Source organism: Saccopteryx bilineata, chromosome 5 (genome assembly GCF_036850765.1).
Source record: "Saccopteryx bilineata isolate mSacBil1 chromosome 5, mSacBil1_pri_phased_curated, whole genome shotgun sequence".
In the NCBI taxonomy this organism is placed as follows: domain Eukaryota; kingdom Metazoa; phylum Chordata; class Mammalia; order Chiroptera; family Emballonuridae; genus Saccopteryx; species Saccopteryx bilineata.
This window is the reverse complement of record NC_089494.1, coordinates 9,002,419-9,019,793: the sequence shown is the minus strand read 5'-3', so window position 1 is coordinate 9,019,793 and position 17,375 is coordinate 9,002,419. Positions and strand designations below refer to the sequence as shown.

At 40.1% G+C, this 17,375-nt stretch overlaps 1 protein-coding gene across 16 annotated transcripts in view; it reads right to left on the bottom strand.

Moving 5' to 3' along the window:
- TRIP12 (thyroid hormone receptor interactor 12) overlaps positions 1 to 17,375 on the bottom strand; it is a 156,344-nt gene that overhangs the window by 13,443 nt on the left and 125,526 nt on the right. For 11 of the 16 annotated variants that reach the window (XM_066279914.1, XM_066279911.1, XM_066279925.1 and 8 more), the window contains 10 exons: positions 16,736 to 16,927; positions 13,744 to 13,895; positions 11,245 to 11,417; positions 10,785 to 10,858; positions 10,504 to 10,703; positions 9,541 to 9,668; positions 7,459 to 7,610; positions 6,669 to 6,811; positions 5,434 to 5,590; positions 4,051 to 4,149 (listed from right to left, as the gene is read on the bottom strand). In XM_066279914.1, the coding sequence (XP_066136011.1) occupies positions 4,051 to 4,149; positions 5,434 to 5,590; positions 6,669 to 6,811; positions 7,459 to 7,610; positions 9,541 to 9,668; positions 10,504 to 10,703; positions 10,785 to 10,858; positions 11,245 to 11,417; positions 13,744 to 13,895; positions 16,736 to 16,927 (1,470 nt within the window). The remainder of the gene's footprint in view (positions 1 to 4,050; positions 4,150 to 5,433; positions 5,591 to 6,668; positions 6,812 to 7,458; positions 7,611 to 9,540; positions 9,669 to 10,503; positions 10,704 to 10,784; positions 10,859 to 11,244; positions 11,418 to 13,743; positions 13,896 to 16,735; positions 16,928 to 17,375) is intronic. The other 5 variants (XM_066279916.1, XM_066279917.1, XM_066279921.1 and 2 more) reach the window with 1 other exon arrangement.

The following is a 17,375-nucleotide window of genomic DNA, read 5'->3' as shown; positions in this document are numbered from 1 at the left end:
TCCACATTCCTAACCTTTACTATCCTGGAGGGCTGGGTCACTTGTAGCCCCAATTCCTGGGCTTGGGTGATTAAATCCAGAGACAGATTTAGTTCTTCCCTGTCTTAACAATGACCCCAATTCAAGCCACAGCCCACTCTGATCTGACATTGCGGATCAGGATGCCCCTAGAGCGGTTACAAAGTCTTTCTTAGCCACCAGCTGCTTTGTGTGGTTGAATATGATTTACAACCTGAGGTCCTACGCATATATAAAAGCAGCACTTCTCCTAACCCCCTTCCCCAAGAAAGTCAGCTTCTGGAATCTTTTCCAGTCAGTTAGACCCAACATGTAACAGGGAATTTGAACAGACCCACGAGGAACTAGAGAAAAGACATTCCTGCCAAGTGTAAAAGAGAACAAAGCCTGTTTAAATACACTAAGCAGACAAGTCACCTAGCAAAGATCTCCCAGTTTTATGTAAGAAACTTGGGCCTGTAACCATATAAGGACTGTGTCCTCTGAGCAACAGGCATGATGAGGGGAGATTCTAAAGACCCTGATTTCTAACCCTGGGAGTCAAGGCCTCCATTCTAGCTCTCGTCCCCCCATCAATTCCAGAGCAGTTTCTCCCTCCTGCCACTCACCACCACTCCAGATCCTTTTGTCCCTTAACTGCCCTCTCACCTTTCCACTAAGACTAACTCCAGGGCTTACTTCTCCTCGCAGCCTTCCCCACACTCCTGGGACAGTGCCCTGTGTCTGAGAGCCTTCTTCCCTTGGCATTGATCCCACTCAGCTGCCACACCTGTCCGCACCTCTGTCCCGTCCGCCCTCGCTATGCTGGACCCCTCGGAATGCGAGGGTTCTGTGCAGTCTGGGCCCCAGCAGGCCATGGGCCCCTGGGACTCAACTACTTACAACTTTAATTTTGATGACTGAATACTCTTATTGCAACTTTTCCAAGTCTTGATGAGGAGAAAAATGAATGAAAAATCAAAATCATGATTAAAATTATGTGGGTCACTACAGATACTATTGTAATCTACACAGTACTTACCACGAACCAGGCTCTATCTAACACTTCACACCATGAAGCAGTTATAGCTGCTGAGGCTGTACTGTCCACATTTTATAGATGAGAATACTGAGGGGCCACATTGTTGGCTGTTATAAGTAATCAGTATAATGGAAGGCTTGAAATTTTATGTCCTTAAGACTCTTAGAAGTCCAAAACTTCTTAAGAAATTAAGGAAAAGAGGGAGAAAAGTATTCCCAAGACTCAATACTTGAGTGTTAAAACATAGAAAACCACTGTTGTGATCACTGTCTTGGCTGTTTAAAATCATTTCAAGAAATAAAAGATAAAGATCAGAAAAGAAGTTTTTACAGATGACGTGATTTCTACATGGGTTAGCAAACTGCAGCCCTGGCCCACAGCTTGTTTTTAAATGGTCTGTATGCTAAGAACGATTTTTACACTGGATGGTTAAAAATAATGTTGAATAGCATTTCACAGTGTGGGAGAATGATACAAACTTCAAACTGCAGTGACCACAAACAGTTTTGGTGGAACAGAGCCATGCTCACTCATGTGTGCACTGTCTATGGCCACACTCACTACACAGAGGCAAACGGAATAATTGTGGTGAAGGCCATCTATGGCCCACAAAGCCTGAAATATTTATTCTCTGGCCCTTTACAGAAAGTTTCCCAAGTCCTGGGTCTACAGTTATCCTAAATGATGTATTAAAAAAGTTATTAGACCCAATAATTAACTTTATCAAGGTAATAAAAGAAAGTCAACATAAAAAAATCAGTTTTATAAACTAACAGCAGCTGGAAATTAAAATGAAAGAACAGTAATTTTCAATATCATCAAAAAATGTGAAGTATTTGGGGAGAAATCTAACAAAACATATGCGAGGAAAGCCTCTAAACGTGTTATGCAGCACACTGAGAGAAACGAAAGACTGAGTCAGTGAAAGGTTAGTCTGGGCAAAGCCTGGGAGACTTCACACTGGAGATGGTCATTCTCTTTCAAACCCACCAAGATGCAACACAGCCCCAATCAACGCGCCTCGAGACAGTCTGAACACTGCCAAGCTGATTCTAAAATTCAGAGAGAATTACAACGGATTGAGAATTTAACCAAAACAAATTTGAAAAAAAAAAGTTATAAAACTCTAACTGATTTCAGGACCAACTATAAAGCTACAGAGATCAAGACTGTATAGATCAATAATAATAATAATAAAAGAACAACCCAGAAAATCTAGAAACAGACCGAAACATTCATAATGAACTAATTTTCGACAAAGGTGTCTTGTAATTCAATAGGAGAAAATATGTTTTCTTCCCCAAACATATGGTGCTGGAAAAACAGAATGGCCCATGTTTTAGAACAAAGAACAGAGCCTGAGCCCTCACTTTACACCAGGGGCTTCCACCTTCTCACACCTGAGAACTGGTGACAACAGGAGAATTATTTCGGGACCACTACGGCAGAGATCACCCTGACATAAGCAAATCTGACTGAGGTTACTGGGTCCACCATCTTCATATAACATCGGGGTGGTGAGCTCTTTCAGGGCCCAGCACGAATTTCTGGTGGACCAGCAGTTTAAAATATAGTTTTACACCACATATAAAAATTAGCTCAGATGAGATCATAGTAAATGTAGGAGCTGAAACAACAACAACAAAAAAATCTCTGAGACCATAGATTAGGAAAAAATTTCTTGAGATCCAAAAGGAACCAGAAAAAAAAAAAGATAAACTAAATTCATCAAAAGTAAAGACTTCTGTTTTTTCAAAGACATTTCATAAGGAAATGAGAAGATAAATCTAAAAAGAGTGGAAGAAAATATTTGCAAGACAATGATCTCCTAAAGGACCCATATACAGAATATATCAAGAACTCCACAACTCAATGATAAAATAAAACTCAATGAAAAAGTGAACAAAATTCTTGGACATTTCTCCAAAAATATATGAATGGTCAATAAGGAATGAAAAGAGAACTCAGTATCACTAAGCATCAGAGAAATGCAAATTAAAACCCCAGTAAGATACCACTATAAACCCACTAGAATAACTGAAAATGAAAAGGACTGACAGTCCTAAGTGCCGGTGAGCAGATAAAACAACTGAAGCTCACGCACCGCAGTACTGGTGGGAACAAAAAGGGCCCAGTCGCTATGGAGAACAGTTTGGTGTGTCTTTTAAAACTAAAATATATCTTACCAAATGCCTTAGCATTCAACCCTGAAGTACTTATCGAAGAGAAATAAAAACAAGTCTACATGAAGGGATGTACACAAAGGTCATAGCAGCACTATTCATGAGTCAAAAACTGGAAACACTCAAAGGTGCATCAGCTGGCGATGGAACAGACTGCGGTGTGTACATATAAGGAACGGTCTATCACTAAACAATGAAAGGAAACACTGATACATGCAACAACATGGATGAATCTCAAAAGCAGTTTACTGAGAGAAAGGTGACACAAAGGGTTATGCGTGGTATGATCCCATTGATTATGGTACTATAAAAAAGACCAAACCTCAGGGACAGAAACAGATTAGAGCTGCCAGGGACTGGGGACAGAGGAAAGGGACTGTCTGCAAAGTGGTCTAAGTCACCTTTTGTGGGGTTAGGACATTTTTCTTTCTTGATGTGGTTAGTGATTACAGGCTATATACTTATCAACTTCTACAACTGTACATCTTAAAAGTGTGCATTTATTATAGGTAAGTTTTGTGTTGTTTTTTCTTCCAGTAAACCAGGTTTAAAAAATAGCAGTTCAAGCATTTTGAAAGTTACATTTCAAATATCCTCTTTATCAATTAGATTACAAAAACATCTGTTCTGATGCCAGAAAAATACTTTTATTATACAATTTAACCTCAAAAAATGGAGAACTCAGAACAATTCATTCAAGAGGAAATAGGACCAATCCTTAGATTTCACACAATTCCCAGTCGTCCTTTAGGATGTCACAGGGCCGAGAACACTGAAGACGTCTTACCAAGCGCAACCCCCCACCAAGCGCACAGCTGGAGAGCTCACCTCGTTCTCGTACTGGATCTCCAGCATGGCCCGCGAGCTGCCGAGGTCCTGCATCACGGACTCGGCTTGCTTCAGCAGCTCCTCCCGGTTCACAGTGCGCTGCAACGCCAAGCACAACGGTGAGGAAACGAAGCCCACCTCACTTCCACTAATGGGGTGGCACTTCTTGAAACACAAAAAATATCAACTCAATTGTTACAAACCTATTTCTTTTAAAAGTACACCTCAGAAAAGATTAAGAAGTAGCTGCGAGACCACAAACATTGATGGCACCCTGGTGTACATGGAGAAAAGCTAGATGTAAGCATCATTATTATCTTGAGCACACAGCAAGTTCAGAAAACTCAAGTTGGAGAAGAAAGGATCTCTGCAACTTAACCAAACATCAAGCAACTCGGGGCTGCAGCGTCACGCCACCCCCGGGTCTGCACGCTCCCCAGCAGATGATGAAGAAATGGGAATGGAGGCGACAGGTGGGCTAGAAACCTGCGGGTCCTGACCTGCAGACCCTACAAGCACTACTGCGAACATCTACTGGTGAGGTTTGTGCTGACCCAGATCAGGATAGGAACAGCCAGGTTGTTTTAAGTATAACGTTTTTAGCTTTGTTCTGCTTCTCATTCTCTCCCCCCCCCCCCCATTCTTTCCACTCCTCTTTTTCTGTCTTACTAAGGGCGCCTACGAGGCTTCTGGAAATGAAGGTCTTGAGAAGACACGTGATTAAGAAGCCTCAGCAGGAGGAGGCAGGGTGGAGAAGCCCTAAATAAAAGGCCGTGGTGACAGCAGGGAGCATGCTCTGACGGAAACAGCTCAGCTCTACATTTCAGGGCTGTGTGTTTCAGGGCCGTAAGCTTGGGGCCCCGGATGGTGATGTAACCACCACAGGGCTAATTGGGCTACAGGCACGAAATATACCTAAGATTGTGTTTCAGTCTCTTCTAGTTGGAGTAATTTGCTAAGAAAATTAAGTAGCTCTGATTGATTCTACCGCATACGAGCTCGATGATAAAATGGAGGCTGTAGCTTGAGTTCCTACTTTAGACAGGAAGCAAGTCTCAGTGAGAAAAGACAACATATTTTATTGGCACAAGAGTTATGAAAACGAAAAGACAAAAAACAATTGTAGAAATTATTTCAGAAATTGGGAAGAAGAACTCTATGGAGAATGAAGATGAATCCCAGATAGCCCAGTTCTAAGAGACTAATAAGAAAATATGGCTGAAAGATGATAAAAAAAAAAAAAAAAAGCAAAGAGACGACGGTGACTGAGACAGGACTCTAACCAACAGGCATGATCAGACGCACCACATTTCTAGTTTCCCCATCACTGTACTTTGAAAAACACAGGGTGATTTATCTTTAAAAATATGGAGAGAAACTTACTTTTTTTCTATCCAATCTAGGTGCAACTCTGCTATCTTGAGAATCAGACTGGTTGATTTCTGGGTTGGTATCAAGTAATCTTTGCATTGCTCGGTCCCGATCAAATGCAGTTACATAAAAAAGCATTTGTCGGGTATCAAAAGGGAAGAAAAACGGGCTGTAAAAAGATGCAATATAAATTTATTATCTAAATCAGAATCAGAAACCATTAGAAACCCATATTAGAAACAACTTTTGATGTGATACAGAATAATTGTAACTAATAAAACTGGTCTAGACAAACTAATCTGAAGAATCTTCATAATTCTTACACGAAATTTTTAAGTGATCAAGAAATGCATTAAGTAGCTTTTCACTGTAAAACCTGAAATTCAACCATTAAAATTTTAATGGCTGAATTTTAATTAAATGTCTGGAATCAAGTCTGTCCAAGATCATCTTTAATCTACCCAAAGACCTTTAGGAAGTATGACATGACTAGTGAAAGCTGAATTTTAAAATCTGATCACCACTTCATGAGGCTACCAATCACCCCCATTCCACACATATACGAAGTCCTGGCTTTACTGGGTCACGATCTTTCTCTTAGCTTTAGCATTTCTGAGTCCCTCAAAGATGCAAGGCAGCTGCAGTTTACACAGGTTCTACTGCTTCCTGGTATATGATTTCGGTAGTTTTTGACACAGAGCTGCCAAGAGTACTTCCTGTAATGGCCTAAATGAATGTTCAGTTATCTGATTCTGTCCACTACAAGAGCCATGTGAGCATGTGGCTAGCTAGTGTGACTAAAAACTCAATTTCTAATTTTACTTCATTTTAATTAATCTGGAGGTAAATAACCACATGTGGCTAATGGCTACCATATTGATCAGTGCAGTTCCACAGTCTCTAAGATATAGACCTGGACCCAAGCAGGTTCAGAGAATCACTCAATTCTACTTTTGGAATCCGATTTTATCATGGTGAAGGGTTGAATCTCCTCCGTCAAATACCCTTGTGCCCTTCCCATTTCATATGGATAGACACATACAATCAAGTAGATCTAGCACTGGTCCTCGCTTGCCTAGGATGTTTGGATGCTAAACCTCCACTATTAAGCAAGCTCCCGTCAAACACAACAATGTACTAAACACATTTAAACAGGTTCACTAAACACTGTTTTTGTAACAAAATATATAAAGACCAACTCAATGATAACAGCCCCCAGGCCACCATTACAGAAGTGCTCATCTTACCAGGTTTTTCCTAGTTCAGTGAGCCATGTTGGGATGTTTCCTGTCATGATTACTAAAGGATCTTGAAGCTGCCTATTTGCTTTTGCAGTCAACTTATTGTTATTAAATTCACTAGTTGGAATAATCTCCTTGCACATTGCATTCTGTAAATAAAGAAAAGGTCTACATGTACCAAAACATTAGGATTAAATGCACTATCTCCTCCTTTATCCCCAAATATGCATACAAAGTACCTAGATTTCATCTGGTTTCCAAAACACAACACACAGCTTCTCAATGGTGTGCCCCAACCCAAACAACAATTTGTACAATGCATAGTTGAAACACCGTCACCCCCACACAACATGGGTACTGGCTCAATCAGTGATGTGGGAGCTTACATTCCACACAAAACTAACTCCCTCATTCTTATATATTATATAAATATCAAAGGCCACATTTTCAATTGTCACCTGATAATTAATTTAATGCACACCTTAACTTAAATGGACTTTGGGTTAAATGTACCTATAGAATTTAACTGTAATAAAATTAAATTTAATTTCATGCTGTACCTTAACTTAATAAATTTATACTTAGAGTTTGCCAAGAGAAAGAATCCAAAAACCAGGCCAAGAAAAGAAGGGGAATAAGTTTCCACTGATGAATAGTACACTTCACTGGGTCAGGATCCCTGAATTTAGCTGAGTCACTGTTTCTGTCTCTAGTACAACAGAAACTTCATGAATCATTAGACAGACTATAACATGTAATGGATAAACACATCCCGGAAAACTTCAACATTACTCACATCATACAAGTAATACCAGTATCGACTGATGGCATGTAAAACTCTTAAAAGAAGAATCACGTCTAATGATGGGTCTTCAAAAGTTATATTTTCAGGTGGTGCAGGTATGAGGTAAACTTCTAAAGGATTTGATACCGATGGGCACACTCCATCTAGAGGGCAAAAGATCAAAGTTAAGTGTTGATCAAGTTACAAAGGCCAAGTCGTGGATCCAGTGTCACTTTATGCCTAAAACACTGCCTACAGGTTAACATTTAGTGCTTCGTATCTTATTATTAGTTGAGTATTGACAGCTTGAACATTCTTTTATCTTACACATCTTATCCAGGCTTATAAAATTTACACTTTCCTTCTCATACCCAAAAAAATCATAAAAGAGAAAAATGGACTCGTTTGCATTTATTCTTTATTCCAGAAATAATAACTAACAATAAAACAGCCCAAGAGAAGTAAAGACAAAATGTTTCAATTTAACTTCACTGTTATACAAATTTCCCATACATTTTATACCTAGCTTAAAAATAGCCATGGACAGCACGTGAATATTCTCAAAAGATAAATTTAATAACAGAGATTTGGTTATTTAAACCAAAGCTTAGAACAGGATAAACTTGGATTGTTTGCAAGTAGAAGCTGTGATTCTTTTGTTCTTAGACTTTACCAAGTAGTAGCAAGAAAATAAAAATAAGTGAGGGATTGAAACTGTTGCTGTTTACTTGTACTGAGCAAGGGAATTAAATATCACAATACTGCCTGACCACGTGGTGGCACACTGGATGGAGCGTTGGCCTGGGATGCTGGGGACCCAGGATCAAAGCCCTAAGGCCATCAGCTTGAGCACAGGCTCAGAGACATGACTCCAAGGTTGCTGGCTTGAAATGCAAAGTCATTGGCTTGAGCAAGGGATCACTTGGTCTGCTGTGGCCCCACCGTCAAGGCACATACGAGAAATCAATCAATGAACACCTAAGGTGCCGAAACAAAGAACTGATCTCGTCTCTCTCCCTTCCTGTCTGCCCCCCCACCCCGCTTTTAAAAAAAATCATAACACTGTCACTGCACAAAAGGGTAATTTTCAACACAGAAACAAACATTTCAAAACAGAGATCCTTTTGAAAAGAACAAACTTTAGCTTTATGGGAAAAAAAAAAAGCTACCATGCCCTTATTTCTGTGGACCAGAAAGAATTTCATCAATTGACACCAGTCTTTGGAAATCCCTGATAAAAGAAATCCCCATGGAATAAAGCAGATTAATGCTAAGGCATGATCACCATCACATAAAAGAGTAGGAGCCAGACTGGTGGTGGTGCAGTGGATGAAGTGTTGACCCAGAACCCTGAGGTTGCCAGTTCGAAACCCCGAGGTCACTGGCTCTGAGCATAGGCTCATCAATGTGGGTGTCTGGCAGGGGAATTGTCCACATGATCCCAAAGTTCACCAGCTTGAGCCCAAAGGTCATTGGCATGAATAGCCCAAGGTCACAGGCTTGAGCAAGGGGACACTGGCACAGTCCAGGTCAAGGCACAAAGGAGAAGCTCAATGAACAACTAAAGTGATGAAACTAAGAACTGATGCTTCTCTCCCTCCCTCCTTATCTTAGAGAGAGAGAGAGAGAGAGAGAGAGAGAGAGAGAGAGAGGAAAACCAGCAAAATTAGACTAGAAGAAAATGCAGAGGAAGTCATTTGGGAAATGCTATTATACTCTGTTGCTCATTATATTACCTGGGAAAATTTTTATTCTTTCTGTATTATTATACTACCATAATGAATGACAATAAAAATTAAGGGTCAACCTGCCAATGACCAGTCTCTTCTTTAGTGAATATGTTCTGTTAATAAATCTGTGTTAGAGCCTTCATGCAAACACGAGTTCTTCATGGAAAGAATGTGAGATTTTCCCCCCAATTTTCTCAATATTAAATTCAAGTGTTCAATTAAAAGAAGTCAAATGTTGGAAATAAATTGTTTTCTAAATTATACTCAAAGATTTTACTACTAGATACACAGTAATCTCTCCTTTAAAACCATGAAGACAAGATGCTAGCACAGACAGTCGGTTCCCCTTCGAAGACCAACTTACCGTGCCATAACTCATCGTGCTTTTTTGCATTTCTGGGAGAAGTTTTAGTTGGAGCTGTTTGGGCTCTTCCTCTTTTACCACCAACACAGTCTTTATTACTTTCTTCATCCTCTCTCACGGGTTTGTACCTAAAGTGATAAGGGAGTAGGTAAACCAAAAGCAGATTTTAAAACTGCAAATTATTCTACAAGGCCGAAGGGCAAGCCACAGATACCAGCGTTCCTCTCCGAGACCGATCCCCTCGCCTGGCTTACAGACTCGAACGTTAGCAATGGCACTGCTGCCTAGAAGGGAACAGCACCCCTAGGAGGGCTTGCTAGCGACACTCAGGGGTGGTTCTGGGAAAAATAGTCTCTTTAAATGTAGCAGACATTCACAAACAAGGTACAAAGTTGCATCCAAATGTTTCTGAGGATTCAGATGCCAAAATTCCTAATACCTAAAGAAACATTATTGGAAGACATTTTTGTCTTATTTCAAGACTGGAAATGAATCTAGAAAAGTGGATATAAACAATAATTCTATCCAAGAATACATGTTTTCTATTTAGTAGACTTCACGAGGAAAAAAATACATGCATGCGCATGCTCAAACACAAGATAATAAAAAAGTTATTCTATTATTTTCAAAATTGACATACATTAATTCAAGTAAAAGCATAACACAGACTCTACATTTTCTTAAGACACAAAATAAGCAAGCACTTACCAGCAATTCAAGTAATTTAGTACAAGTTATTATAAAATAACAAAATTATTTCCACTATAAAATCACTTTAAAAACTAATCTTTAAAATTTACTTTGCTATAGTCAACACTTTAAATATATTTAAAGTGGCTTTTAATAATGCTATGTAAGATTTAGGGGCCCCTCTCCTTATGCAGCCATTAATATGAATTACAAAACACATGAACAGTGTCAAAATTGGTAAAAAAACAAAAAAAAGATCATTTTGAGATTTACCATATGGTATGAGTCTTTGTCCAAATGCCAGCTCTTCCTAGAGGGTTGCTCTCATCATCTGTGGACTCCCTTTCATCTTCAGCCTGTATACTGAACTGCCGTACTGCCTGATACACGGTCATGTTATACGGCAGCAAGTGTTCTCCAATGTAAAATTGTAGCCTGTGTCTTACATTTCCTGAATTTAAGAACTGAGCAGCCTGAATAAAGCAAAACAAAATCTATTTCAGCTCTAGGCCCTGAACATCATACATGGCAACATGGCAGGAATGGTACCTCACCAGAGACTCGTCTATTTCCTCGTCAGAGCCGTCGTCGTCACTGTCTTCGTCGTCTTCTCTTACTCTTCCATACCCTATGAACCCAGAAGACTGTTCAACTCCGAGCAAATTTTTCAAGGCAAAGAAAAGCTTGTATATACCACTTAAACTAACATAGTCTTAGAAAAACACTTTGATCTACAAAGCAGAAAATTCTAAGAAAAGTGTCAAATGCAAAATGTCACTTCTACTATATTCCAACAAGAAAAATTAACTCATTATCTAAGTAAGCCGTCAAGCCCTATTGCAATAAACTTAATTCTACATACTACACATAAAATAAACGATGGGAACACAACTTTCTGATGTTAGGTTTTAACAGAAACAGCAACAAACAGGAAACTAATTTATCTAATCCTTAATGCAATTCCATCCCAAACTGTGCACACAAACGCCCAACATACATCGTGAAGAAGAGTACCTCTAACTACAAGGTATCTCTCGATAGCCTGCACCAGAGCCAGGGGGTCGATCTTGACGGGCCCACCCTTCCACTGCTTCACGTTTGCACAGTCTGGATGTCTCTGCAACTGGCATTTTAACTGGTGTGTGTTGAAAAATTTTAAAGCCTGTGATCCTCTGTTAAGAGAAAAGCTCAAGATAATTTGTGAAAAAAAGTTATTCTATTATTTTCAAAATTGACATACATTAATTCAAGTAAAAGCATAACACAGACTCTACAGTTTCTTAAGACACAAAATAAGCAAGCACTTACCAGCAATTCAAGTAATTTAGTACAAGTTATTATAAAATAACAAAATTATTTCCACTATAAAATCACTTTAAAAACTAATCTTTAAAATTTACTTTGCTATAGTCAAGAATTGTTTTTATTACTGTTAGCACACAAATTTCTATTAGTTTCAGGTGTACAAACTTTGCTATATTCATTTGAATAAAGCAGTTTAATAGCCATACCAGTCTAGACCTGGTAAAAAATATTAAACTGCTCATTTCAAAAAATGGCTGGCGAGAGAGAGAAAGAAAGAAAGACAAGCTTAAAACAGTTATCAGCCCCTGGCCGGTTGGCTCAGTGGTAGAGTGTTGGCCTGGCGTGCAGAAGTCCCGGGTTCAATTCCCGGCCAGGGCACACAGGAGAAGCACCTATCTGCTTCTCCACCCTTACCCCTCCTTCCTCTCTGTCTCTATCTTCCCCTCCCACAGCCAAGGCTCTATTGGAGCAAAGATGGCCCGGGCGCTGAGGATGGCTCTGTGGCCTCTGCCTCAGGCGCTAGAATGGCTCTGGTTGCAACAGAGCAACGCCCCGGATGGGCAGAGCATCACCCCCTGGTGAGCGTGCCGGGTGGATCCCGGTCGGGTGCATGCAGGAGTCTGTCTGACTGTCTCCCTGTTTCCAGCTTCAGAAAAATACAAAACCAAAAACAAACAAACAAACAAACAAACAAAAAACAGTTATCAAGGCCTGGCCAGTTTGCTCAGTGAATAGAGCGCTAGCCTGAAGTGCAGGAGTCCCAGGTTTGATACCCTGCCGACGCACACATGAGAAGCAACCATCTGCTTCTCTCCCTCTCCCCCTCCCCCTCTCATAGCCAGTGGCTCATTTAGTTTGAGCATAGGCTCAGGCACTGAGAAAGCTTAGCTGACTCGAGAATCATCCCCAACAGAGGCTACCGGTGGATTCCAGTTGGGAGTCTATCTCCCCACCTCTCACTTAAAAAATTAAAAAAGGTTATCTATAACGTTCCATAGGGGTATAGGAAAAAATATTCCATTAAACTTATTATATATGTAAATATACTTGTTTATATAAATTTGAATAAAAATGGAAAGCTTCATGGTTTTCTCAATGTAGTTGAAAATGTCCCCTTATTTTATAAAAGACTCCAATATGGTATACGATCATAATTGAATACCATGCTCTACATAAGGGGTCCCCAAACTTTTTACACAGGGAGCCAGTTCACTGTCCCTCAGACCATTGGAGGGCTGGACTATAAAAAAAACTATAAACAAATCCCTATGCACACTGCACATATCTTATTTTAAAGTAAAAAAACAAAACGGGAACAAATACAATATTTAAAATAAAGAACAAGTAAATTTAAATCAACAAACTGACCAGTATTTCAATGGGAACTATGCTCCTCTCACTGACCACCAATGAAAGAGGTATGCCTTCCGGAAGTGCGGCAGGGGCCGGATAAAAGGCCTCAGGGGGCCGCATGCGGCCCGCGGGCCATAGTTTGGGGACCCCTGCTCTACATTATTCAAAGTAGAAAAAACCTAGTCCATCCTGATCACTTTATCTAATTGAAAATGCATATTATTTTAATTCAATTAAAATTTTGAATTTTTTAAAAATATATCAGGCTCTGTATTTTTAAAATTAAACTAATTAAAGAAAACTTCCAAGATTCTAGTCATAATATTCCAGGAAGCTCATAACTTTATATAAAACACAACAATCAATCTTATAATAAATTTTGCTACACCATCTTACAAAGTCCTAGAAAACTACATTGAAAAAATGAGTCTTATCAAAACAGCAAAAGTTCAAAATAAACACTTATTTGCTAAAACCCTCATGATACAAAGTTATAAGCACCTACATTACATATGAAATCACATTACTGTACAGAATATGAATTTATAATTTTCCATATCCACAAAATCCTTGAAGAAAAGCTTTATATATTAAAGTATGCCAATTCAACAAAAACAGATTACAAGTTGCCAAGAGTCACTGGGTTATATCTTTTTAAAACATCATGTTTAAGAAATGGTATGATTTTAAAGATAAACAGTATTTAATTTATTCTAGACTATTCAATTTCTTCAGTCAATATAGCTAAATGTTCTTCAGACAGATGAATGTTACCAGACCTCTTGCCACTTGAACTCAACAAGATTAATCAAGCACAGTCCAAGGGCAAGGGCATACTCAGGCAATGAGCCTTACCTGCCTCCTGTCCCGTTTCCACTGGGGAAGTCATGCACTTTGACTGGAAACTGCTCCATCTGGCTGAGGCAGTTGTTCATCTTGTGAACTAACGCCAACAAAGGTGCATTACTCACTGGTTCTACTCTTCCAACGGGCTCTTCTCCAGGAAGCTGAAGTTATAAATAAACCAACAGGTTACACAAGGCCTCTTCAAAATGGAACACTCCTCAACAAGAAACTTTAATAGGCAGTTTCAAAAGTAAACCATTCATCTATTCTGTTTGGTCTTTTCTGATTAATTTGTTAGAATAATGTTTCCAAATAAATTAGTTCAATAAAGACACTCTTTTTTTGTATAGGTCAACAGTCCCTTATTCATAACCAAAGTCCAAACGGCTTGAAAATACAGCTCATTTGGTAGCAAAACGTGACTCAGACATGTATGAGGCTATCTTCTGTCTTTATTTACATTTATTGAGTAGAAAGATTCATTTTTGATGCAAAAATATTAAATGTGTATGAAATAATATTTAGCAGCTACTGGGGATACCAGGTAACAAATTAAATATTGCTTTTTAGAACTCTTGCAATCCATAAAGTCCCAAGGAGTTTTTTTGTTTTGTTTTTGACAGAAACAAAGAGTCAGAGAGGGACAGGGACAGACAGACAGGAAGGGAGAGAGATGAGAAGCGTCAATTCTTCGTTGCGGCACCTTAGTTGTCTGTTGATTGCTTTCTCATATGCGCCTTGATGGGGGTAGGGGAGATGACTACAACAGAGCAAGTGACCCCTTGCTCAAGCTGGTGAGCCTGTGCTCAAGCCAATGACATCAGGATTTTGTGTCTGGGTTCTCTGTGTCCCAGTTGGACGCTCTATCCACTGCACCGCTGCCTGGTCTAGCCCAAGGAGTTTAAAGCAAGAGGTGACACCTGTATATAATATTAAGTATGGGAGAAAACTACACCCAATATTGCTACATATCTAATGACTGTCTAATAAATAACTGCTTCAGGGAGCCCAACATATTAAAATAACATAAGCATTGCTCAGTAAATGCCCACAAACACTGGGAAGACGGGTGAAGTATTTTACTAACACACAGGAGCATTATCCTTGGCCCTATTACACAGAGAGAAATCTCCCTAGAGACGCCTTGTATGCTGTTGTAAACAAGTAGCGTAAAATCAAGTGTCCAGTAAGTTAGTCTATTGCTCTCAGTCAGTGAGGGTAAAGAAAGGGGAGCTACTCTAAAATCTGGCTTTGTAATCCACATTGTAAATGTGACTAAGCACCTTGGAATGAAACTGTGAGTGCAGAAGGTCCCCAAGTTTAAGATGGCATGACTTAGGATTTTTCAACTTTACAATGTTGAACAAATGACATGCATTCAGTAGAAACCGCACTTTGAACTGTGATCTTTTCCCAGGGTGGTAACAGTCCGTACAATACTCTCCCATGACGCTAGGCAGTAGAGTGAGCCGTGGCTCCCAGTCTGGTGCAGGATCAAGAGCGTCCACACCGGACCCCCTACAGTCCACTGTGATGCTGGCGTTTCTGGGATAGTGTCCTGAGCATGTCTAAGGTAGGCTGGCTAAACTATGATGTTCGGTAGGTGAAGCTGTGATGTATTAAACACATTTTTTGTGTGTGTGTGTGACAGAGACAGAAAGAGGGACAGACAGGAAGCAAGATAGATGAGAAACAATAATTCTTCGTTGCAGCTCCTTAGTTGTTCACTGATTGCTTTCTCATATGTGCCTTGACTGGGAACTACCGCAGACCGAGTAACCCCTTGCTCAAGCCAGTGACTTTGGGCTCAAACTGGTGAGCCTTGCTCAAATCAGATGAGCTCGCGTTCAAGCTGGTAACCTCAGGGTTTCGAACCCGGGTCCTCTGCACCCCAGTCCTATGCTCTATCCACTGCGCAACCACCTGGTCCAGCTTAAACACATTTTTGACTTAAGATATTTTCAACTAGGCCCTGGCCAGTTGGCTCAGTGGTAGAGCGTCGGCCTGGCGTGCAGAAGTCCCGGGTTCGATTCCCGACCAGGGCACACAGAAGTGCCCATCTGCTCCTCCACCCCTCCCCCTCTCCTTCCTCTCTGTCTCTCTCTTCCCCTCCTGCAGCAGAGGCTCCACTGGAGCAAAGATGGCCTGGGCGCTGGGGATGGCTCCTTGGCCTCTGCCCCAGGCACTAGAGTGGCTCTGGTTGCAACAGAGCGACGCCTCAGAAGGGCAGAGCATCGCCCCCTGGTGGGCATGCTGGGTGGATCCTGGTCGGGCGCATGCGGGAGTCTGTCTGACTGTCTCTCCCCGTTTCCAGCTTCAGAAAAATACAAAAAAAAAAAAAAAAAAAAAAGATATTTTCAACTTATAGTAGCTACTGGATTAACCTCATCCTAAATCAAGAAGCATCTGCTATGGGCCTGACCTGTGGTGGCGCAATGGAAAAAGCGTCAACCTGGAACACTGAGGTCGCCGGTTCGAAAACCTGGGCTTGTCCAGTCAAGACACATATAGGGAGTTGATGCTTCCTGCTCCTCACCCCTTCTCTCTCTCCTCTCTAAAATGAATAAATTAAAAAGGAAGCATCTGCTATGTTTTACATACAAAACGGAAATGTGTATATTTACTCTACCTTATGGCTACAGCTACACTATGTCTACTGTCTTTCTATCTCAAACTCCAATACGTTTGGAAACAACAATAAAACATATTCACAAAGGAGAGACTACTGTTAATCAGTTGTCTTACAAGAGAAAAAAAAAAAAGACTTGAGATACAGTGACCACAGAAGCTTTGGCATAGCTTCATTAAACTGCCATTTTGTTTTACTGTTTACTTGATATATAAAAATTACCAAGGAATTCAACTGTGTATAAGCAACTTAGAAACTTGACCTCAAATATCTTGACCAAAACCTACTGGAAGTTACTAGGGAGATAAAAAGGTACACATTAGTGAACATGATTCTTATAATAAGATACACACGCATTATTAGATAACTTACTGGAGAAGAAAAGAATACATGAAGAAATCTCTTTAATCTGATCTCTCTGGTCACAGCATCCTTCTCACTTTTAGATGTCAAATACAGCAACAGCTGCTTCACAAATCCACTATGTTGGATTTCAAATGAGGAAACATCGGACTCTGAGACTATGCTACGGATTTCTACAAGGCACTCAGCTCCGCCATCCACCTGAAGAGTTGGGAACAGTATTTCTCCATTAATTTCAACAGCCTTTGTTGAACGCACAATTTACATTCCCTGAATGAAACTGAATACATTCTCAATAACTTTTAAAAATAGGGTGAAGCATGGTGCATTCTTGGTAGATCCTTGGAAAATACGATGTTACATATACATTCACAAAATGTTAAATATTATATGCGGCTTAAGTGTCTGTTTGTCGCCGATAGTTTATTGGTTGCTTGCGTAACTGTACTAGCCAATGGGGTGAAGTTGCCACGGCATTCAAATAGTCCCGCCTTCTGGCATGTCACCTCACAAACTGAGGTTAAAGATTGGAGCAATTATTATGCTGTTAAGAAATCTTAACACCAGAAGGGGTCTTTGCAATGGCACAAGACTAGAGGTTCTCCAATTGAAAAAAATGTCATAATAGCTAAGTCTTTGGCTCCTCTAA